Source organism: Zerene cesonia, chromosome 4 (genome assembly GCF_012273895.1).
Source record: "Zerene cesonia ecotype Mississippi chromosome 4, Zerene_cesonia_1.1, whole genome shotgun sequence".
NCBI classification, from domain to species: Eukaryota; Metazoa; Arthropoda; class Insecta; order Lepidoptera; family Pieridae; genus Zerene; species Zerene cesonia.
Genome location: NC_052105.1, coordinates 1,072,631 through 1,093,636, shown reverse-complemented (window position 1 = coordinate 1,093,636; position 21,006 = coordinate 1,072,631). Strand labels below are relative to the sequence as shown.

The following is a 21,006-nucleotide window of genomic DNA, read 5'->3' as shown; positions in this document are numbered from 1 at the left end:
AGTGGGAGAAAAACGGGTGTGAGTTACATACATACAAACATACAAGTGAAGCTAATAAAAGCGTGTTAATAAAAAAGGAATCAATATAAAAATAATAGTGTGAACAAAGATTGTTAATTATGGTATGAATACTTTACTAATATGTAACAACTTATAATATATGCAATATGGATGTTTCAAATATCCTATAACAAAGGTTAATTACATTTTCCATTTCTGTGTACCTTAATCATATAAAATGTAACAATAGTTGGGCAGGTTTAGACAAAATTTTACATGGTGATAGAGCAAGTGTTGAATGAGGGAATGTGTAATTAAACAATGTCATTCGATCATCTATCATTAATCTATCAAAGTGAAGAGAGAGAAAGTTAGATGTTGCTAAAGTAGAACCACTGAATCAAAGAGGCGCTGAAGTTAATTTTAATACTTTTCATCCTGGATAATGGATTTCATCATAATTTATTTCTAATGTTACGTTAAGTTTTATTGATATAACATACCGTGCTACTCTATTTTCAATGAAATTTTAATGATCCATATGTCCAAGTATTCTGTTCACGTAATTATTTATAAAAATGTTAAGACCTCAGCTGTTGTCAACTTTACGTGTCATTTTGTCATCTGTCAATTTACAATATGATCCTGTTTGTTTTTGCTTGAGTACCTAGTTTCTAAAAAATAATATGAAGGAAAATACAAATTTGTTGAAACTTATATAGATATAAACTACTACGAAGAATCAAGTATTTATTAGACGCTTTATTACTGTCGTTTTACAAGAAAGTAATAGTTTCAATAATCCTTCCACCGATAGAATCGTCAGTTTCTAATTATCTACCGTTAAGTACTGTTACATATATGAATGTGGGAATTTTTAACAGAGTTAATAGTAAGGTGAGATTGCTTACCGGTTATCTATATAATAATTTGTTATCGTGAGTTTTGTGTTGTAGCAATTGTATAACATAAAAAATGCACAATATTCTATTTCAAGATCCATTTTCTTTTTTTATATCTCCGCCCACTAAACTCATAAAATATCAGATGGCTAGTTCTTCTTTGTAAAAATAAACGTTTAATTGTTAATTTTCATCTAAAGTACTTACACTTTCATCTAAAGTACTTACAATTTTGTTGCCTAAATTCACTGAATTTAATAAACTGTAATAGCTTTCAGCAAGCTAGCAGCCTTCATTCAGAACTTAAGTTTTTTTCTGTCTGATTGAATAATGTAGCAGCTCAGTTAGAAAGACATTTAGGAAGATGGAATTGCAGTTAGTTGCTTAAAACTTAACTTATTAAAATTTTGAACACTGCAATATTACACTGTTATTTTTTGTTTGTTGTTGGGATTTTATTAAACTGTATTTTAAATATATTTATGAAGCATACTGTTACCACAGATTACATCCAGTCATTCTAAAGCACTAAAACTTTCTCATAGTATAGTTTTTTGCCTTTAAAAAAAACAGTATGATGAGATGTAATGATCACGATAATGGAAATGATCTTGAATCCATTAGTACATAAAATCTGATTCCACTAATTCTAAAACATTCAGTCAATAATTTAGTACATCAGAAGCTCCTAATTTCTAAAGTTGATACTGAATTTAAACAAGTAAATTCAGTGAAGTCTACCAAACTTAATTATTTTTTATAACTATGGTTTCAAGTTCTTAAAAAAAAATGTATTTCATAAATATATATTGTTGTTAATTTTCAAACAGTATACAATGCAAGAATAAATAAAAATTAATGTTTCTCATCATGCAATACTCATAGAATAAGGAGAGTGACGGCATGTACTCGGAATGGAGTTCATTGCCCCTGGAGGGGGGAGGGTGTGGGGTCCTTGGTGCTGTCGGTGGTCGGGATGTAGTGCTGGCTGTTGTGAGGCAGCTTGCTTCACACCAACCTAGCCCTTTGAACACTGATGCTGAGGTAAAGATATATAGTTAATATTTATAGTTAGTGATTGGTTTTTAGTTTTTAATATTAGCCAAGTAATAAGGTCTGGGTAGACTATCAACAAAAAATTATATCTTCAAAAACGCACTAACCCATATATAAATAACTTTGTTGCAATGTCACACTACATCAAAGTTAAAAGAGACACATATTCAACTGAAGTCAATTCTGGCCAATTAGCTACATTTTATTGTGCTGTTTATCCTGGAGCACTTTTAACCTATCTATTCTTTACTTATGGTATCATTAAACATCACCGTAAAATCCACAAATTAAATAACCGTATTGAAATCAGTAAATCCCTTTGAGCACTATGATTACACAGACAAATTTAAGCTTCAAAATTATATACTATACAAAGCGATTCATTTTGCATTGAGGGTTTAATAATAGAAAACGAAAAACATTTTTGTATTACTACTGTGAAAGATCAGAGTTTGTTTGTTTTTAGCAACATGTCCTTGCATATACTATAACGTTTGTTCATTTTTTCAATATTATTCAGGTGGAATGGGTGCTGGAAGTAATCCGCTACGGCCTTTCCCTCCCCCTCTCGGAACACGAAGCGGTGCGTGACTGTGTCCGTGTTTGCTGCTCCTGGCTCTCAGCGCTATTACCACCCGCTGCGCCCGCGCAACCGCCCCCTCCGGCGGTACCGGCCCCGCTCGCAGCCGCACCTGAACGATATGCTACACGGATATTGAGTCACCTGCATAACCTATTCGTGCCTAGACATAATGAGAGTGAGTGCTTTTTGATTATGTAATGTTTAAAAAAAAAAATGGTAAAAATTAATAGTCTTTACTTTGCTGCTGATATATCTGGAAGTTTTATAAAACGCTAATTATTTTGTATTAAGCGATTCGTTCATTAGTTTATAATACAACAATAATTTGTTTCAAGCGCTCGCATTTATCTATCAAACGGATTTGGGTGAGTCTTGTACATTTAAAAATTACTCCAATGACTCGCTTAAGCTACCACATTGTCATTCGATAAGTATAGCTTATGCGCTTGCAAATAAAGTTATTCGTTAGCTAATCTCAAAAATTCAAATTCATCCATACTAGGTGCTGATCTAATAAGCAAGCAAGCGGTGCTATGCCACCGCGTGCTCCGATTGGCCCGCTCTCTGGCGGACAGCGCCGCATTGGGCCCGCGTGAGTGGCGTGCTCTACTGCTGCTACTATTGGCTGCTGCGGCCGCGCTACTAGCGCCGCCGGCGCCCGTACACGGTGCGGCGGAGCAACTGTGTGAAAGAGTTCTTTGTGTGCTGTTCGAAGTTTGGATATTGGCTTGTCACAGGTGGGTAATGAGATAAGATATAATATTAAGGTATTACGTATAGTAGATTGTATTGGAAATTAATGTATATTATAGGTGTTTATAAATTGAATGTGATGTGTTTTTGCTAGAATTGCTAAGTGGCAATCCTATAAAATATCCTCAAAGGAATTTTAACATTAACTGCCTGTATTAAAAAGTTTGTTCTTTGTGTACCGTATACATAAAGAATATATTCCCATAACACCAGATGTTTCCCATCGCCACCGCTGTGGCGCACGTTGCGCGAACACTGCATCAGCTGGCGGCACCGCGCCCCACTCACCGAGCAATGGACGCGCGTCTCGCTGTGCCTAACTGCTCGACTGCTCAAACATATGTACGGCCCGCTGTTCCCTGTTATGCCTATCAGTGAGTATGATCATTTGTAAATATAATTTTTGTGTTTTTCACAACGCTGTGCAATGTTCAGATTTAGGATAAAACTGTATAAATAAATTCATAATATCTTAATGATTTTTGAACCACCAGATTCCAGCCTTGGATTATTCCAATTTGTAATAGCTACACAATGTGTTCTTCACCAGGTGAGGAGGACGCGTCGCTGGTGCCGGCGGACATGAGCGCGGAGAGCGTGATGCAGAGCTGGTACCGCGTGCTGCACACCATCGGCAACCCCGTGGACCTGTGCCGCCCGCACCTCATCAGCCACACGCCGCACTTCCTGCAGGTGAGCGTGATGCAGAGCTGGTACCGCGTGCTGCACATTATCGGCACGCTAAGAATCTTCTTACAGTCTCCCCCTTCGCAGAGTAGATATTATTCCACAGGATGGAGTAAGTATCACCGCAGAGACAGACACGCTAACACACTTATTGTACTGGTCACAGTTAGAAAACGCATTATACCATCTCTTGTTTTTTTTTACTTCACACAATGTAGCATCGAATGCTTAGGTACCACATGTTAAAAAAAAATGAATTTCTCGTGAAAACACAACAGATCGACAGGCAGCTTAACTACCCTTAGATGCTATACTCATTATTATACAATTCCTTAATGAAGTTTAATATTTTTTAATCATACCCTCAGCACGCAATGCGCTGGGAGGACGGCAGCCAACAGGCGTGTCTGAACGCCCTTCCGGCTATCTTCCACCGCGCCATGCTGGGCTTGGCCGCGCACGTCGACGCCTTCCTTGGTAACTATGCATGCGTCATGCCTATGTGGTGTATGGTAGTAACATTATGTGACAGATTTTGTTTCATGAGTTTACATACTAGCAAAAAGTTGCAAAAAGTTTTTGGAAATAATAACAAAACTTTGCGAGCCTAATACGAGTAGAATTGAAATTGCGCTATATTGAAATGTCATTACTGACAATTTGAGTTGGGCAAGGTAAACAAAACTTTTAAATTTTTTTATACATAGTTATAAACAATACAGCCGTATTCAATATACTATCTATACATTGTTTCTGTTACTCAAGGACAAATCTATCCATTTTCACTTACTTTTGAATATCCAATATGGATAGATAGATAACGCAATTATAATTTTATTTCTCAAAACGCAAGTTACTCTACTGAGTACAAGTACATATTGGCCAGTATTAACAAGCAAGCGATTGACGTTATTGGAGGTAGCGACGCGTTACGGGAAGTAACTTTAAGCTTTTATTGCTATTTTTGCTGCAATTTAACAGGAAATAAAGTATTACTATAAGCGTGCGATAGGCTCTGGTAGCTTATCCATCCTCCTAATAATAGATAAACATTGTGGTTAGCATAGTCTATCTGTCGATAGGATATTGATGTGAAAGTAAATGCAAACAGGTAGATTTGTTTAACTGTAGTATTGAACTTATTTTCCTTCCGGTTAGCTTGTCCAGCTATCCTTAGATCTATATTATCTGAATATGGTATACGAGTGTATAATTTGGTGATAGTTAGTTAGTATTTTTTAGTATTTGCACTTTTTGTGTTATCTTGGGTCCTATTTTACATATTATACTTTGCGACAATGTATATTTAAAGTGACAGTAGTGGACATGGTATATCTGGGATTAACATAGTATATTTGTAATTAAAAATATTTTTTCAGAGTTTGGAGAGGGTTTTGGCTTTGCAAAATAAAAATATAACGCATTTTAACTTGGCTCCTCAAAGTATTGGGATAATGGGATAGTTTTTCATATAATGGTTTGAGGCTTGATATAGTAAATGATAATTATTGCTAGAAATAATTTTTAATTTGTAAAAGGTAATGTTACTTAAGTTTTAAAATCATGTATTCTACTAAGTGACAAACGCGACTTCAGAAACCATAATTATAATAAATATTTTAGTCGTTTAATAGAAAATGTGTATATGAATATTATAATATGGTATATGCGTGCAAGATAATGTTTTCTCCCGAAATAATAATTTATCACGAAACAAAAATTGTTCTTTCCAACAAATTGTTTCAATTCGGTAGAGGGTATTCTAGTAGCAATGTATTGAATCTGGGAGGGGGAACTGGTGGGAAGAAGAGATGAGGGGGAGGTTTGAAGTCATATACACAAGGGTGGTGTGGGGTGCACAGGGCGCGGGCCGGAGCGCTGGTGGGAGGGCGTGGGGGCGGCGGGGGGCGCGGGGGCGGAGCCCGAGCGGGACGAGGGCGAGACGACGCCGCCCGCGCACCGCCGCCTCGCCAAGTCGTTCAGCACCAGCCGACCCAGGGACAAGATGCCGGAGAAAAGTATGATTGTGTGATTGTGGGCCGCATTCGCCGAGACGGTTAATAGGGTTGAACTCAAACTGAAACATTTATTTGTTCAGAAACCCTGTAGTTGCTCTTTCCCATTCAACATTTTTTAGTCGGGTTATAATAGTAAGTCATCTCGAAAACAAAACATACATATGAAAATGTATATATAAAATCGGGACATTCAGAAAAATATTCCTTGTGAATTTAAATTTCATTTTGTATATAGTGGGGGTAAGTAATATTTTGTTTTATAATGTAATTTTCGACTGGAATTAACCGTCTCGGCGAAATTAGATTTATTATGTTTGTTGTTCATTTGTTTATTTAGATGACACAAATTTTGTTGTATTTTTTTAGTTTTTATTAAATAAATATTGTATGTTAAGTTAGTTTTTGTTTTTGAGTAAAATTATACTAAAATAGTAACATAATCTAGTAACAAATTCACAGGTTACAGAGGCTAGTTAACTGTAGTTTGAGTGAATGACTTGCACATGCTTTAGTAGAATAGCACATGCACAGAATTTTATGCTTTTCCAACAGCACTTTTGCTATCCTGTAGCCACCAATTGTCTAACATAGATCTATTGTACAAATGTAGAAATTCATATAAATTAAACATTCTATAAATCTAAATGGATTGAATAAATATAAGTGATTTTCTGGATAATAATTACTTTATTTTGTTTTCCACAAACCGAACTGCATGATATGTATCGATAATGTAATAATTTTTTATTATTGTTAATGTCAAAGCTAATATTAATTAGTAAATTAAACTTAGAATATATTTCATTTTCTATGGAATGATCTTAGGTGTAGCCTAAATCGTTTATTAAACGGTAAGTTTATCATTATTATACATTGCTTATGCGCAGGTACTCCTCGTACGTCGCTTATAGGATTAACCAGCAGTCGACCATCTAGTGTGGTTCCTAGCACACCGCCAAATTCCATCTCTTCGCAAGGTAAGATTAGTAGTATTTTTAAAGTAAACGTAACTGCATATGTACACTTCATTAGCCTATTAATTTATTTAATCTTGATTTAAATAAAATTGCACCTACAAATTTATAATTAAAAACTGTGTTTTTGTGTATAGGTTATCATATCATATAACTGTGAATTGAACAAAGAAAAATTGGTTATATTTGAGTGAAATATCGCATACAGCACAATGCGATGTCCTCCAAAAACATTTCTTTTTAAAATTAAAATAAAAAGTTAGAGTACAACTCGCTCCGGGCTATTACAGTGGGGGAAACAGAAAAGCCGCCACTGACGCCGCTACGACCGAAGGTGAACTCGATATTGCATCTGTTCGGTGAGTGGCTGTTTGAAGCCGCTTTGATTGGGACCACGCCCACAAATACAACGCAACGTAAGTATATCATTTATTAGCGTTTAATAGTAGGGATGTTTATCAGATCAAATATGTATGTAAGACATACGTAAATGTTTTCTTACTAGCTGTTCGACCCGGCTTCGCCCGTGGTACGTGTAAAGCCTATGTCACTCAGTGAAGTTGCAGCTTCCTAATGGTGAAAGAATTTCTGAAATCGGTCCAGTGGTTGCCTGAAGACGTTACAAATTTACAAAAGTACAAAAGTTTCCTGTTTATAATATTACTGTCGATGAGATTCTGTGATTTTTTTTACACATTTTTTTAGATTTAAGTGATTTCATTATTTTGGTTAATAAATAAATGTGACATATTACAGAGAGAATGGAAGGGACTCCGCCGCCTCCATCGCTTTCGGACGCCACGCAAAAGCTTAATATGCTCAGTTATCAGCCAGGTATTTACCGATTTATTGGAACAAACATAATATTTTGCACCTCCCACAAACTCTCATTACAGTTTTATGCTTGTATCGAGGACCATATATAGATAATATTTATTTGATAATGAATTTCAATGTTTCGATCCATTGGTTTTGTGCTCCATTTCCGATTCAGAACAAAAGTTTATGATAACTTCCTTTTTTCCTATATTTATCCCCTAACTTGGGCGGCCTGGAAGAGATCGCCGATATGTGATAAAATCGCCTCATGTACTACATTAAACACTCTATTATATACTAGCTGTTCGCCCCGGCATCGCCCGTAGTACATTATAGCGTATGTCACTTAATGCGATTGCAGCTTTCTAATGTTGTAAGAAAGTTTTGCAATCGGAATTAGGAATTCAGAGTCGGAAAATTAGAAATAGTTTGCAGATCTACACTATTATGAATTCCTCTTTATAATATAAGTGTAGTTTTGTAACTGTTCCTTATTCGGTGTGTTATATTAAATCGTTAATGAAATAAATAAATAAATAAATACGCCAGGGCGGGCGGTCGCGCTGGGCACGCTGTGCCGCGTGCTGTGCTCGAAGCAGTGCCGCGAGGAGGTGCTGGCGCCGTACCGCGCGCGCGCCTACGCGGCGCTGCAGCGCGGCCTGCGCGACCCCGCCACCGCCGCCGCCGTCGTGCTCGACGCCGCCGACATATTCCGGTCAGTATATCTCTGCTCTTGTGCCGTGTGTCCTCGTCGGCCAGTGGACTTGCTGAAAGGAAGAAAAAAAGAAGAAAAGAAGACGGAAAGAAAGTGAACACACACACAACAGATCGTAACAAAGTATAATAGAAAAGAGTAAATTATAAATGAAGAAAAATAACGGATTTTAATGGCAAGGCAAAATAACAGTTATATGTGACTGTGTGGGTCAAAAAAGGGATGCTACTTAAGAAAACTGAGGCGTTATGCCTCAGCTCTGATTTATTTGGTGATACCACCTCCCATGAATGGGGCAGTGGCGTTAGATTTTGCAGACCTTATGTCTACAAATGGATTGCCGAATTCAAATTGTACAGATTAAGAAAAGATTGACGAGAGGAAAAAATGAAAAGGGTAAGGAACAGGATATGGGCCTCCCACACTCACCGAACGAAACATAGCAGAATGCTGTTTCACGCTGGGCGACAAAGCATTATCCGAATGTGTCCCTTACTTCTGTGTATTTGTATAGATTTTATATAGAGTAATATCGCTACATAGTATAAAGCATAGTCCCGTTCTCGCATCTGTTCCTACACGACCGATTTTAATGGTTTTTTTTTTAATAGATAGAGTGATTCAAGACGAAGGTATATGTATAACATCTATTAAAGTACTCCGAATTTGCTTGCGAACCCACGGGCAAAGCTAGTATTAGTATAGATTTACATATTGTTTTTTAATTATTTACAGATTAGATCTCGACGGTGTGCTGGTTTTAGTCCCAGATTTCATTACGGCCCTGGATCGCATCCTGTCTGAGCGAGAACCGAAGTTAGAATGCGGTTCTATAGACAAGCGGGAACTTCGCAAGGCCGCCATTAGTCTTCTGTTGTCTTTGGTTGCGTTCCCTTACCACTACAGGGGCTTACCAGTACCAGAGTTTCCTGGATGTAACGAGTAGTATGTGTTTATTTAACTTATATATTATATAGTAATTAGCATGTTTTTATATTCATTCGAATATTGTGTTTATTGTTGATAAATATAATTTACAATCGTGGTCTTCAATAAGAACCTTAAAGAACGCCAATTGGAACCTAATACTTTGTAAAGGATGAACGCTATTTAAATAAGAGTAGTAACGGCAATGATCTTTAGGTATGTGCATTTACTAAGAATACTTGTTCGCCTGTCACTATCTGTGATTTATGTTAAACTTTTGCGTAGCTCTCACACTAAGATGAAATAAATTTTAATGAAATCGCATAATTCAGTCTTCTCACCTATATAGAACTTGTTTGTTTACAACTCTGTTTCAATTGCCAATACATAGCGTTATGTGCTCAGTTCCAAAAAATATAGTTTTCAATCAAAACACGTACCCCAACAACGTTAGCGCGGGCATGACGCTCGGCGAGTACGCGCGCGGCAAGCTGTCGCTCATATGCGTGTCCGCCGTGCAAGTGGAGACGGTGGACGCGCTCGCCGTGCCGCTGCTCAGCGCGCTCTACCTGTGCGTGCGCCACAACGCGCACGCGCACGCGCACGCGCACGCCCCGCCGCCCTCGCGCGCGCACAGCAACGAGTACAAGGGTGAGTGGGGAGCAATGCCTCTGCAAATGTTCGTAGGCGGTGCTGATAGTGCTCTGTTGCCCGCTGTGACATAAAAAATAAAAAAAAGTATATGCCGCTGAAAAGAAAGGCTTAGGAATATTGAATTTTTTTTTGTATTCTCCAAAGAAGACGTCCCTGCAAGGGAGGTACTTCTCCAAAAGCTAAAATGGGACCATGTGACAACAATTTTTTTTCAAACACAAATAGTCTTTCGGTTGAGAAACCACGTGGCTATCGAATTCGATCAAGCCAAACCAAAGAAAAAAAAATTAAGTCGTTTTAAGAAACTCCTGTTTTTGGAACGTCGGTTGAAAATTCTATACATTTTTGATTTTGATTTTAACCGGACCCGGATTATGCGAATATGGAGTATTTTACGCTAGCATAGTTAAGTATTTAGTTGTTCAAGCCCACTTGAAAATTTCTATTGTGGAATCATAATTCGATATGGGATATGAGCTAGTATCTTGTAGAATCTGTATGAATCATATTCGATTGAGTGTACAATATAATCTTACTCTTTAAGGGTTGGTAAGTAAAAACTACTAAAAGTGGAATAAACAATACAACATTTTTTAATTTATACTATTTTAGTTTTGTTCAAAATTTTAATTTTTTGTAATTTTATTTCTGAATTGGCAATAAATGGCTTCATCACTGCATTACCCTACACTTTTTTAAAAGAATTACACAATACACGCCGATTTTTTTAAGTTGCTCTGCTTAAATATTCACTGCAAACAATACAATTACATATACACATCATTTCTAATTTCTGAATTAGGACATAACTGTACTGCAAATATGAACATATTTGAAAATGTGTCACAATACTACACATCACTTATGTGTGTTATAAATTCATGTCATAATAGGACGAATGGGAATTTTGTATAAATATTAGATAAGGTTGAAACTGTTCAAAACTAACTAGCAAAGGAAACAACTGAAATAAAAATTACGCACATTCAGATTTTTAGGAGTAAAGTTATAATTTCGACTGATCTAAATTACTGTCCAACCATAAGGTCACGATTGACTCCTACCACCTTATAATATGGGCTAGTCTTTGGAATTGTATACAATTCTAAAAAAGGGGGGTACTCAATCGGGGGGGTGTTATAGCCCGGTCAGACAGCAGCAGCGGGCCGGCGAGCGCCGAGAGCGTTCAGGACGACTTCGCCGCGGATGTTAGGGAGCTAGATCCATCATCGCCTGTTTTCGGTAAATTTGCCATTCTGTTGCTATCCATGACTATGATATTTGACAAAATAAAACATCTGATAAATGTAACTTTAATAATACTCGGTAAAAATATCTAAGTTTTTGATAACAATAAACTTAGAGGTTTTTCCCGATTAAGTTGATACGCCATACGTGATACGGCATTTCATATAAATTAATACTAACTTGTTAGATCTATCCTACTAATGGGCATGAATTTTCATTAAGATTGGTTCAGTAATCTAATAAGTTCTTGAAAATTTTTATAAAATACCATAAGGCGTACACGCTCTTGATGCGATTGCGATCTAAATAACATTTGATTTTGTCAAATTTTATGTACGACCAATGTAGTCATGTTCATAAGTATGCATTATTTGCTTAATATTGTTTTGTTTATCGTTGCTATTTTGTTACATTTAAACATAGCGTTTATAAAGTCCTTTGTAAATAACATGCATTTTTAATCATGTCTATCTGATATCTACATTTAAAAGCTTTATTTAGCTTGTACGTTTTTGTGTAAATCATAATTCATCTAATGCATGATTTTTTTTCAATGTTTATAATATCAAATAATTAAATTATTAGCATGGTTCAGATCAGTTGTTGTAATTCAGTGTTTTTCTTTTTTGAAAGTCAGAAATAAAAGAGGGCCTGATATACAACCCTGCATAACCCCAAGTTAAATTAAATAACGTTCAATATTTCCATCAACCGCATACTTTAGGTGCAGCATTAGTAGTCCGTGCGACTTATCTGGTTTGCCATCGACTGATCTCATCTTGGAAGGGAGACCTACAAGTATCTCTTGCTGCGTTGGAACTGCTCTCTGGCCTTGCGAAATTACATTCTTGTAAGCCTGGTGAGTACTAGTTCTTATGAATTTTATTTACTTAAAACTATTTACATACTTTTATTAAGGTTTAACGACATTTAACGATTTGCTTTAAAACTTAAAAAAATATTTTTAATATATTATTTTTCTTGCATGCTGAACAGAAATAATAATAGGTAAGCTTTAAATAAACGTTAAGCTTTTGAGAATCGAGTCATAGCCTTATTTTTGATAAACAATATGAAAGTAAGTTGCTATCGAAGAATGTATGAAAAATGTTGAGTAACCTTATCATCTCTACATGAACATTTATTGATTTTTTTCTCTAAATGCTATGGTATCGGGCCTCTGATCAGAACTATACATAATTTAACTAGTAACAACATACAATAGGTTAAAAAATATGTTAGAAATCAAAGGGGGAGATGTGTTTAATATTTTGGTGTTATAAAAATGCACTGCAATTCTACACAACTGCCAATTTGGTGTAGTCAGTTCATAATAAATGACAGCCAGCCACAAAGACTATTAACGAAGTGAGGGTAGTTGGGCCGAACAATGAATAAACAACGTACGAACACCCAAGTCGTGATCCCTAGGCAATGTTTCTAAGTGACAGGCATTCTATAGAATTCGATAGCTAAACGAGTTTTGATAAGTTATAAAAAGCGACATACAGATGTTTAAGAAGATACAGATCTTAACTGAGATTCATCCAACAGAATATTAAAGTACAATTGATATCCGACAAATGCTAAGAACGTTGCAACAAAATTGGGCTTTGTGTACATATTAATCAACAAGCGTATCCAATCATCTCGGTTCATCGCAACCCCGCAGACGCGCTGGAGCGCAAGCGCGCCGTGCGCTGGATCTGCGACTACATCTCGGTGCAGTGCGGGCGGCCGCCGCAGGCGCACTCGCGCGACCTGCACTCGTGCGTGGTGGCCGCGTACGCGTGCCTCGCCGCGTGGCTGTGCGAGCCGCTGCTGGCCGACCCCGACTGCCTCGCCGCGCTCATGGAGGTCGTCGAGCTGGGCATCTCGGGCTCCAAGAGTCAGGGTTGGTGCGCTGCTTACCAATAGACATGGTGTTGTATTGCAATCTTGTGTATAGCGACCGATTATGACCGGATGTGGCTGAAGGGACAATTTTAGCTTTGTGACTGTTGCAGAAGTGGCTGATGAGCTTTTCTTTAAAATCGTATGTTATCGAACTACATATATGTCCTTTATTTTCATTTATGTATTTTCTACTGTTCGCTAGTACATGTATTTTCTAAAGCGCTAGTTTCAGATGAGAAATGATCGAATTCTAATGTTCTGCCGTAACTGAATAATGTTCTTAATAATTTTTTATTGTGTTCAGGGAAACCTGGAGAGCCCACGAAAATGAAAGACGAAAAAGAATTAAAGCCTGTCTCCATGAGAGTGCGCGACGCTGCCGAAGCTCTGCTAATGCTGATTCTTGAACAGGTACTTAGACCTTATTTTAAATTCTTACTATGGATCTTGTATAATTGTACTTCTATTCCGGGCCATCTAATAGGTATTTAATTGAAATGCTTCATTGCCATTTTCCTAAACCAATCAATCTTTGTTAGCAGTTACTGTTGTGACTTTGGAATAGAGTTTCCTCCTGGTTTATTAAACACTAGTTCACGCACAAACAAATATGTAACTCCATATGTCGTTCAGAAACATTGTAATTTTCAACTAAAAATTAGTTAAACAAAATATATATGCATACATAAAATTGCTATAAAATATTGTTATAAATAAACACTACACATTATATGTGGTTTTACCCGTTTAGACCGGCACCGGCATGGGCACGTGGTGCCGGCTGGACGAGCGCTGGCTGGCGGCGCTCGGGCACGGCAAGCTGCGCCACTTCGTGGCCGACGGCAGCACCCTGCTGTCGCTGCTCGAGGAGCCGCTGGCCAACAGCCAGGAGCCGCAGCCTACTATCATTGGTATTATATCTTGTGTTCGCTGTGGTGCAGCACAAACCATTGTATACAACGAGTGTTAAATATGAAAAATCTTGCTTGTCGTAGTATTTTTTTTTTTTTTTTTTTTTATGTTACAGGCGGCAATGGAGCTGGTGGGACGCCTGTTGGTAAGCGCTACCACCGCCCATGAACATTTGGACGCCTTACAAATTTACTTACGTAAATGCTTACGCCTCTACAAATGGAATGCCGACTTTTTGGGAAGGGATTAAGAAAGGATGGGTGATAGGAATAAAGGAAAGGACTGGGAAGGGTAAGGAAAAGGATATGGGCCTCCGGCTCCCCCACTCACCGAACGAAACACAGCAGAATGCTATTTCACGCCGGTCTTCTGTGGGGGTGTGGTACTTCCCCGGTTCGAGCTGGCCCAATTCGTGCCGAAGCGTGCTCGACTACCACATGTAAAATGTTGTATGTGTATATTGGGAAAGCGCTACAAAAGACATAAGAGATTTCGTGGGCATTTTTTCATGCTATGTGATACTAAGTTACAGTTAGCTGTATTGGGCATTTTTGTAAATTATTGTAATACAGTATACAGTATGGGTAGCGTTATCAGAGAATGAGAGAAAGAAAATAATAAGAATGGATAAAGGTGGTTAGAAATGAACTAGTTCCTGTGTATTTAGATCGCGTGTCGCCGTCTTTCTCACACTATGCACTCAACCACACCCGTAAGCTGTACCAACGATACTTAACAAATGGCGAGATCCACATAGCCAGCAGCGTCGCGAGGCATATGCCGACGTAGCGTATCATATTTCTGAATCACGGAAGCGGAATGTTTTCGCTACAGAACATATATACAACTTTCCAACATCGTTCAGGCCTCAACGGTCAGACGGCCGTGTATTCGAGTCAAGGATCTAGGATTTTCTCTTTTTCGATCGCGGAATCCATTAATGAAATCCACCTTTCTCCACACGCTTTATGGTCTATGATTAGATTTAGCCCTATATAAACGCTGTGGTGTGTCGGTTGCAGTGCTGGTGCGCAGCGGGTGGGGCCGCTACGCGTGGTCGGCGCGGCGGCGCGGCGCGGCGCGCTGCGCGGGGCGCGGCGGCGGCGCGTGCGCGCGCCCCGTGCCCATGCTCGAGCCGCCGCCGCGCGCGCCCGCCGCCTGCCTGCCGCTGCCGCCCGCGCCGCCCTGCGCCGTGTGAGTGCGCGCACCCCCACACACACAATCCACATACACACAAACATGCATATTTATATATCCGTTCATATATAAGACATTTATTAAAATGAAACTTTTATTGCATCGTCTCAATTTTTTGGTCTGTGTATCGCATCGCAACGTGAAAGGCGCTCGTCAGAGCAGCTGAGGCCAATATGGCGGCTTTCCATCAGCTGACCATCAGTTAAATATCTATAATGTGAAAAAAGTTTAACTTTTACCGCGGTTTCATAAAACCACACAATCCCTTTTTTTATTAGCACACAACAATAGCATAGAAAACAATATGTCATAGTGTGTTTTAAAAGAACACACTCATCACTTTTATTGATCAACATTCGGACGATAATCTCTCTAATCTATCTAATCTATCAGTGCTTTATTCTATCCTACTTCCTTCCTATTAATCCTATCCTACTAATATTATAAATGCAAAAGTTTGCAAGGATGTGTGTGCGTTTGTTGACTATTGAACCTATTGCAATGAAATTTGGTACGTAGACAGCTGGACAATTGAAACAACATATAGGCAACTTTTTATCTCGATATTTCTACGGGATACCGACTTACGCGGGTGAAACGGCGAGGTGCAGCTAGTTATTTATAAAGCCCTTTCAATAATTATTTTTTAACAAAAAACTAAACCGCCTTCCTTACGAGACGGTTGCATATTTTTTATCATTTTATTTATTTATTTATTTAGTGATTCTGCATTCCCGACCCTGGAAGCTGTACTGCGACAACTCAATGATCCCGATGCCAACGTACTGTTCAAGCTGCTGGAACAACAAGCGGCTATCGAGAAGAGAGTGAGAGAGAGCGAAGATAACGTGGTAAGAAGGGCTATATTAACGTTATTTTGAGTTATGAGCAGGAAAATTAGATGGTATGAGAATTGTCACTAGACTAGCGTTTTTCAATAGCCAAATCTAGATTTTAAATCTTAACAAAAACCTCTACTTATATGATCTGATAGAAAACGATGTTATAGCATTTTTCATAGGTAGGTTTAAAGAAAAGAATAATCAAATTTTCTATTTACGTTTCCCAGGTGCCAGAAGAGTATGTGCCTCCGGAACCAGTGACTGAATTCCAAACTGCAAGAATGTTCTTATCACACTTTGGTTACTTGAACATCGCAGCAGACAAAAAAGTAGGACAATATTTATCTTGTCAAACCTTTCCTTTGAATGCTGGCTCTGTATATTTTTATTGTTGATATTGTTTTCCATTCTCAAACCCGATCCGATTTGACCATGACTTGCCGTCTTTGATGAAAAGTGTTGACTCTTGTAATGTTTGAAGTATAATTATACTCCACACTAAAGAAGCAACCATTGATGTGGGCTGTTTCCATCTTTTTATATTCACTGTAAATGTAAGTATGTCTATGTATAATGTCAGTAAAACTGAATTTACTACATATACAATCTCTGGTTACTTTAAGTTGCAAATAAAAAATTATTAAGAAAGTTAAATAAGCAACCGAGCTGATGGTTCGCTTGATGGAAAACGATCACTACCGCTCACGATAGGATAAAGTATGGGGTAAGGGTAAACGTCTGGAAAGAAGGAATTGACTGAGAAGGGTGAGGAAAACAAAAAAAGACTCCGTTTCCCCTCACTCACCGTACGAAACACAGTAGCATGCTAATATGTCACGCCGGTTTTCTGTGGGGGTGTGGTACTTCCTCGGTGCGAGCCGGCCCGAGTATGGTGGGAGAGGGGGGGGAGGTTGGGGAGGTGAGCGTGCGAGTGAGGGCGCGGTGCGGTGCAGCAGGGCGGCAGCGCGCGGCTGTGCGCGCTGGACGGCGCGGCGGCGGGGCTGGGCGCGGCGCTGCGGCGGCTGGACGCGACGGGCGCGCGCGCCGCGCTCACGGTGCACGCGCTGTGCGTGCGCGCCGGCCAGACGTGCGCGCGCGACATCGTGGCCAACGCGCTCGCCGCCCACACCGTGCCCGCCGGCTTCGTGCGCATGCTGCGCGGGTGAGTCGCGCGGCACTATTGTGTTCAGCAAGAGCGAGCAGAACATTTGCATTTAGCTTGCATTTATAATAATAAACTAATTAATTCATACTAACGTCTTCTATTTCTATTCTTTTATTTGTCATACATACTTATGGAAAACCCGTACGGATGACGATTTTGATTAGACCTCGACCTTGGATTATTACTTAGCAACCTATTCTAGTTTATATGCAGATTTAGTGATATCGTCGAAGTATTCTTCTCCTGTTGGTGCTGTTTAATCGTTTGTAAATCGAAAATGAATACTATCACAGCCATGACAATATATGCAATATGCAACGTAGTTATTGTTGAATGTTATAAAAATTAATGTTTGTTTTCTGACATATCATGTACGATACTGCCATATATGTCTCTATGTAACATTTACAGACTGGGCACACCAATACGAGTCTCCGGTCACGCCGGTTGGACGGGCCACGTGCGCACGAGCTACGACGCGCAGCCGCACTTCACGCAACCTGAGCATTCTCCGCCAGAAAATTTTGCACCTGCTATATATGATGGGCGGGAACAGGTGAGTTCAGGGCGGGATTTACATATTATAGGACATTTATGTATTCGGAGAATATTAAATAAAAGAGGAAAATGTTAAGATTTATTCAGTGGGACAGAGAAGGAAATTGATATAGACAATAATCGTAGTTTTAAGAGTAATTATTGAAATTGTCACAGGTGTTATACTGGTCGGATGCAACTGATGAAATCGCGTTCGTGGTGCCGTCCGGGCGAGAGCTGAGCGAGGCTGATGAATTTGGCGACACCAAGTGTGACGTGGATGGCTCCTGTTTATCTGTCAAGTTTGTATAACATAATGTGTGAATTGTCTTTATTTTTGTTTTTACGTTTTTTTATAGAAAACGTAAAAATAAAAATAAGATTAGAATATATATAGTATGTAAAGCGTACAATATTACCTATTTGTGTCGAAATAGTGTCCCATTTCCTGCTTGATTATAATAAATATTATTAATATAAAGTATAGTTAGTCCAATTTTGCGTTAACTACTACAATTGGTCCAGTGGTGAAAGAAGATAAAAATTCGAAATCGATACAGTAGTTCCTGAAATAAGCGCGTTTCAAAAAATAAAATAAAAAGTCAAGCTCTCCAGCCCTATATTGTTAGCGTCGATTGTTTATTTTTATTAATATATTTTCTGTGGTATTATTTCACTTGGCTAATTTCTGTTGTTAAAATTCACTTCAGTTCGGTCAGGCTACCAAGAAAGGCCATCACCCATATGCGTATATGCGTTTACATCTATTAATTATCTGTTAACTTTGCCATCAACTGTCCAGCCGCGGGGACAGGTCGAGCGGCTCGTGCTGGGACGTGTCCGGCGGCGCGGCCGCCAGCTACGAGCGCAGCACCAGCGAGTGCGAGCGGCGCGCGCCGCGCGTGGACAAGGCGCGCGCGCTCTCGCTCGAGCTGGACCGAGCCGCGCCCGCGCCCGCCGCTCCTGCCGCACCTGCCGCACCTGCCGCACCCTCTGCACCTGCGCCGTCCGCGGCCGCCGCTTCTGCGCTCTCGGGTATGTGCGATGGTACAGAGATATGGAGGATTGTAAATTTTCAATAATGATTTCGTATGTTGTTCTAAAAAAGTTCTACCATACTACTCATCAACGTAAGTTCTCCTTTTTTACTGGCCTTGTTATTGTCCCAATTTTTTATGCATCGATTATAACTGACAGCCATAAAATATCCTTATGAGTTAATTTAATAAGTAGGATCTGCGATAGTATATATAATTTATATAAAAATATCTCTTATTTCTGTATTTGAAGGGAGCGGAAGGAGGAATCGAGATTTTGCACCAAAAATACTCATCATCTGGTTGGAAGATTTCGAAGATCATCTCAATTTACCAATAGGTAAGATTTACTTCTTTAATACAACGAAACATAATCCGGCTCGAAGGACTTAATTTTACAATAGAAAAACACCCCATTTGTATGGGTTTCCAGACGATCTGTTGCGCTACTGCGAGACGGGCGTCCCGTGGCGGCGGCACGAGGTGTGGTCGATCTGCATCAGCGCGGTGCTGGGCGGGCTGCTGCGCGTGCTGGCGCCGCCCGCCGCCGGCGTGCTGGCCGACGGCGCGCTGCTGGCGCCGCGCCTGCTGCCCGACTGCCTGCGCCGCGCCGCCACGCACCTGGCGCGCCGCACCCGCCTCAACACCGACCTGTGAGTGTGTCTGTGTGTGCGTGTGTGTGTGCGAGTGTGTGGATAGTCCTAAATATAAAATGCAATTTAACTCTTATTTCTTACTCGATAAGGTTCAATTTAGTAAACAAAAATAACTATTAGATTAATATGCGCTTTACGAGATCTGTTTATATTCGCCAGCTGTATTAAGTATTTTATTTTTCAGATATCAACCTCCGCATGTCCGACGACGTCATTTAATACAAGAAATTGCGCAACAATACAAGAAAGATTTAGACGAGCCACAACTGTTGGAATCGCTATTCAGAGCACCCTAATCTATGATATAATAAATTGCTTTCAGTATTTTTTGTTAATTTAATTATCTATTCCTCTCGAATTGTAAGATAATCTTAATTTTAAGACTGATTTTTTTTTCTAACATTCCACATGTAAGTATAACGACGTACTTAAAATATTTAACATATGATCATTGTATAATTTATAAATATTTATATTATATATGCGTTTTAATAAAACATAAACCCTTGCTTTCTGAATTTTATTTCATACTTACGATTAACGAATCCAATTCCATTGAAATTTTATTGTTATATTATATGTAATCTCTGTGGCAATATTCGTGAGGAGGCTGGGAAGACTGGTCATACGAGGCAACCAGTTGAAACTTATCGACAGTTACCTAACCGATCGCTTTCAATTTGTTCGAATCATACCAATTATTTATATTTATAGGTATTTATACCAATACTGACCTCTCTCTCACCCATGGAGCTACAAGGTAGCATTTTAGGCCCGACATTATTTCTCGTTTATACTAACGACCTTACTACCCTAACACTTACCCAAGGAGAGATCATCTCCTTAGCACACGATATGCTCTTCTTTTCTTGGAACGAAGTCAACTTATGCTCAATTAGGTTTCGACACTGTCAGAAGGTGGCTGAACGATAATATATTCACAAAATACATCTGCTTCAGTATCCGATAATGCATTGCTATCGATAATCATGAATATACATCGCATGATACTTGCTCATGTAAAAAAACTGGAGCTGGTTGATACAATTAAATACTGGGGTCTACTATAGGTCGAAACATAAACTTTACAGCACCACATGCATATTTTTTTTCAGGACGATTAACAAAACTTATATTTTCGTCGTATATTATTATTATCACTAGAACACTTATATGTAGAATTTGGTACTTTAGTAATGCATATATATTTATTATTCTCTTTGCTCTTCTAGCTGCGCCCTGTGGTTTCTCCCGCGTAATTCCGTATGCCGTAGGAATATCGGGATCAAAAGTATCCTTTATGTTATTCCAGTTATCCAGCTGTCTACGTACAAAATTTCATTGCAATCGGTTCAGTAGTTTTTGCATGAAAAGAAAGAGCAACAAACTCACACACATCCTTACAAACTTTCGCATTTATAATATTAG

At 38.9% G+C, this 21,006-nt stretch overlaps 1 protein-coding gene across 7 annotated transcripts; it reads left to right on the top strand.

Annotated features, from left to right (window-relative positions):
• The first annotated feature begins 632 nt into the window (after positions 1-632).
• LOC119839622 (ral GTPase-activating protein subunit beta) lies at positions 633-19,902 on the top strand. 7 transcript variants are annotated; one of them, XM_038366012.1, is made up of 31 exons: positions 633-897; positions 1,788-1,946; positions 2,479-2,716; positions 2,877-2,906; positions 3,044-3,278; positions 3,508-3,668; positions 3,845-3,987; positions 4,350-4,458; positions 5,844-5,999; positions 6,887-6,976; positions 7,264-7,389; positions 7,730-7,807; positions 8,342-8,507; positions 9,243-9,452; positions 9,889-10,085; positions 11,232-11,330; positions 12,061-12,195; positions 12,333-12,344; positions 13,009-13,230; positions 13,537-13,643; positions 13,984-14,143; positions 15,167-15,338; positions 16,063-16,192; positions 16,411-16,512; positions 17,140-17,345; positions 17,760-17,904; positions 18,063-18,187; positions 18,688-18,920; positions 19,176-19,262; positions 19,356-19,575; positions 19,763-19,902. In XM_038366012.1, the coding sequence occupies exons 1-31, from the start codon at positions 862-864 to the stop codon at positions 19,872-19,874; spliced, it is 4,401 nt and encodes a 1,466-aa protein (XP_038221940.1). In that variant the 5' UTR covers positions 633-861; the 3' UTR covers positions 19,875-19,902. The 7 variants fall into 7 exon arrangements, with proteins under 7 accessions (XP_038221940.1, XP_038221939.1, XP_038221942.1 ...); XM_038366011.1 differs by having other exon boundaries at positions 17,137-17,345; XM_038366014.1 differs by lacking the exon at positions 2,877-2,906 and having other exon boundaries at positions 17,137-17,345.
• Positions 19,903-21,006: the final 1,104 nt, after the last annotated feature.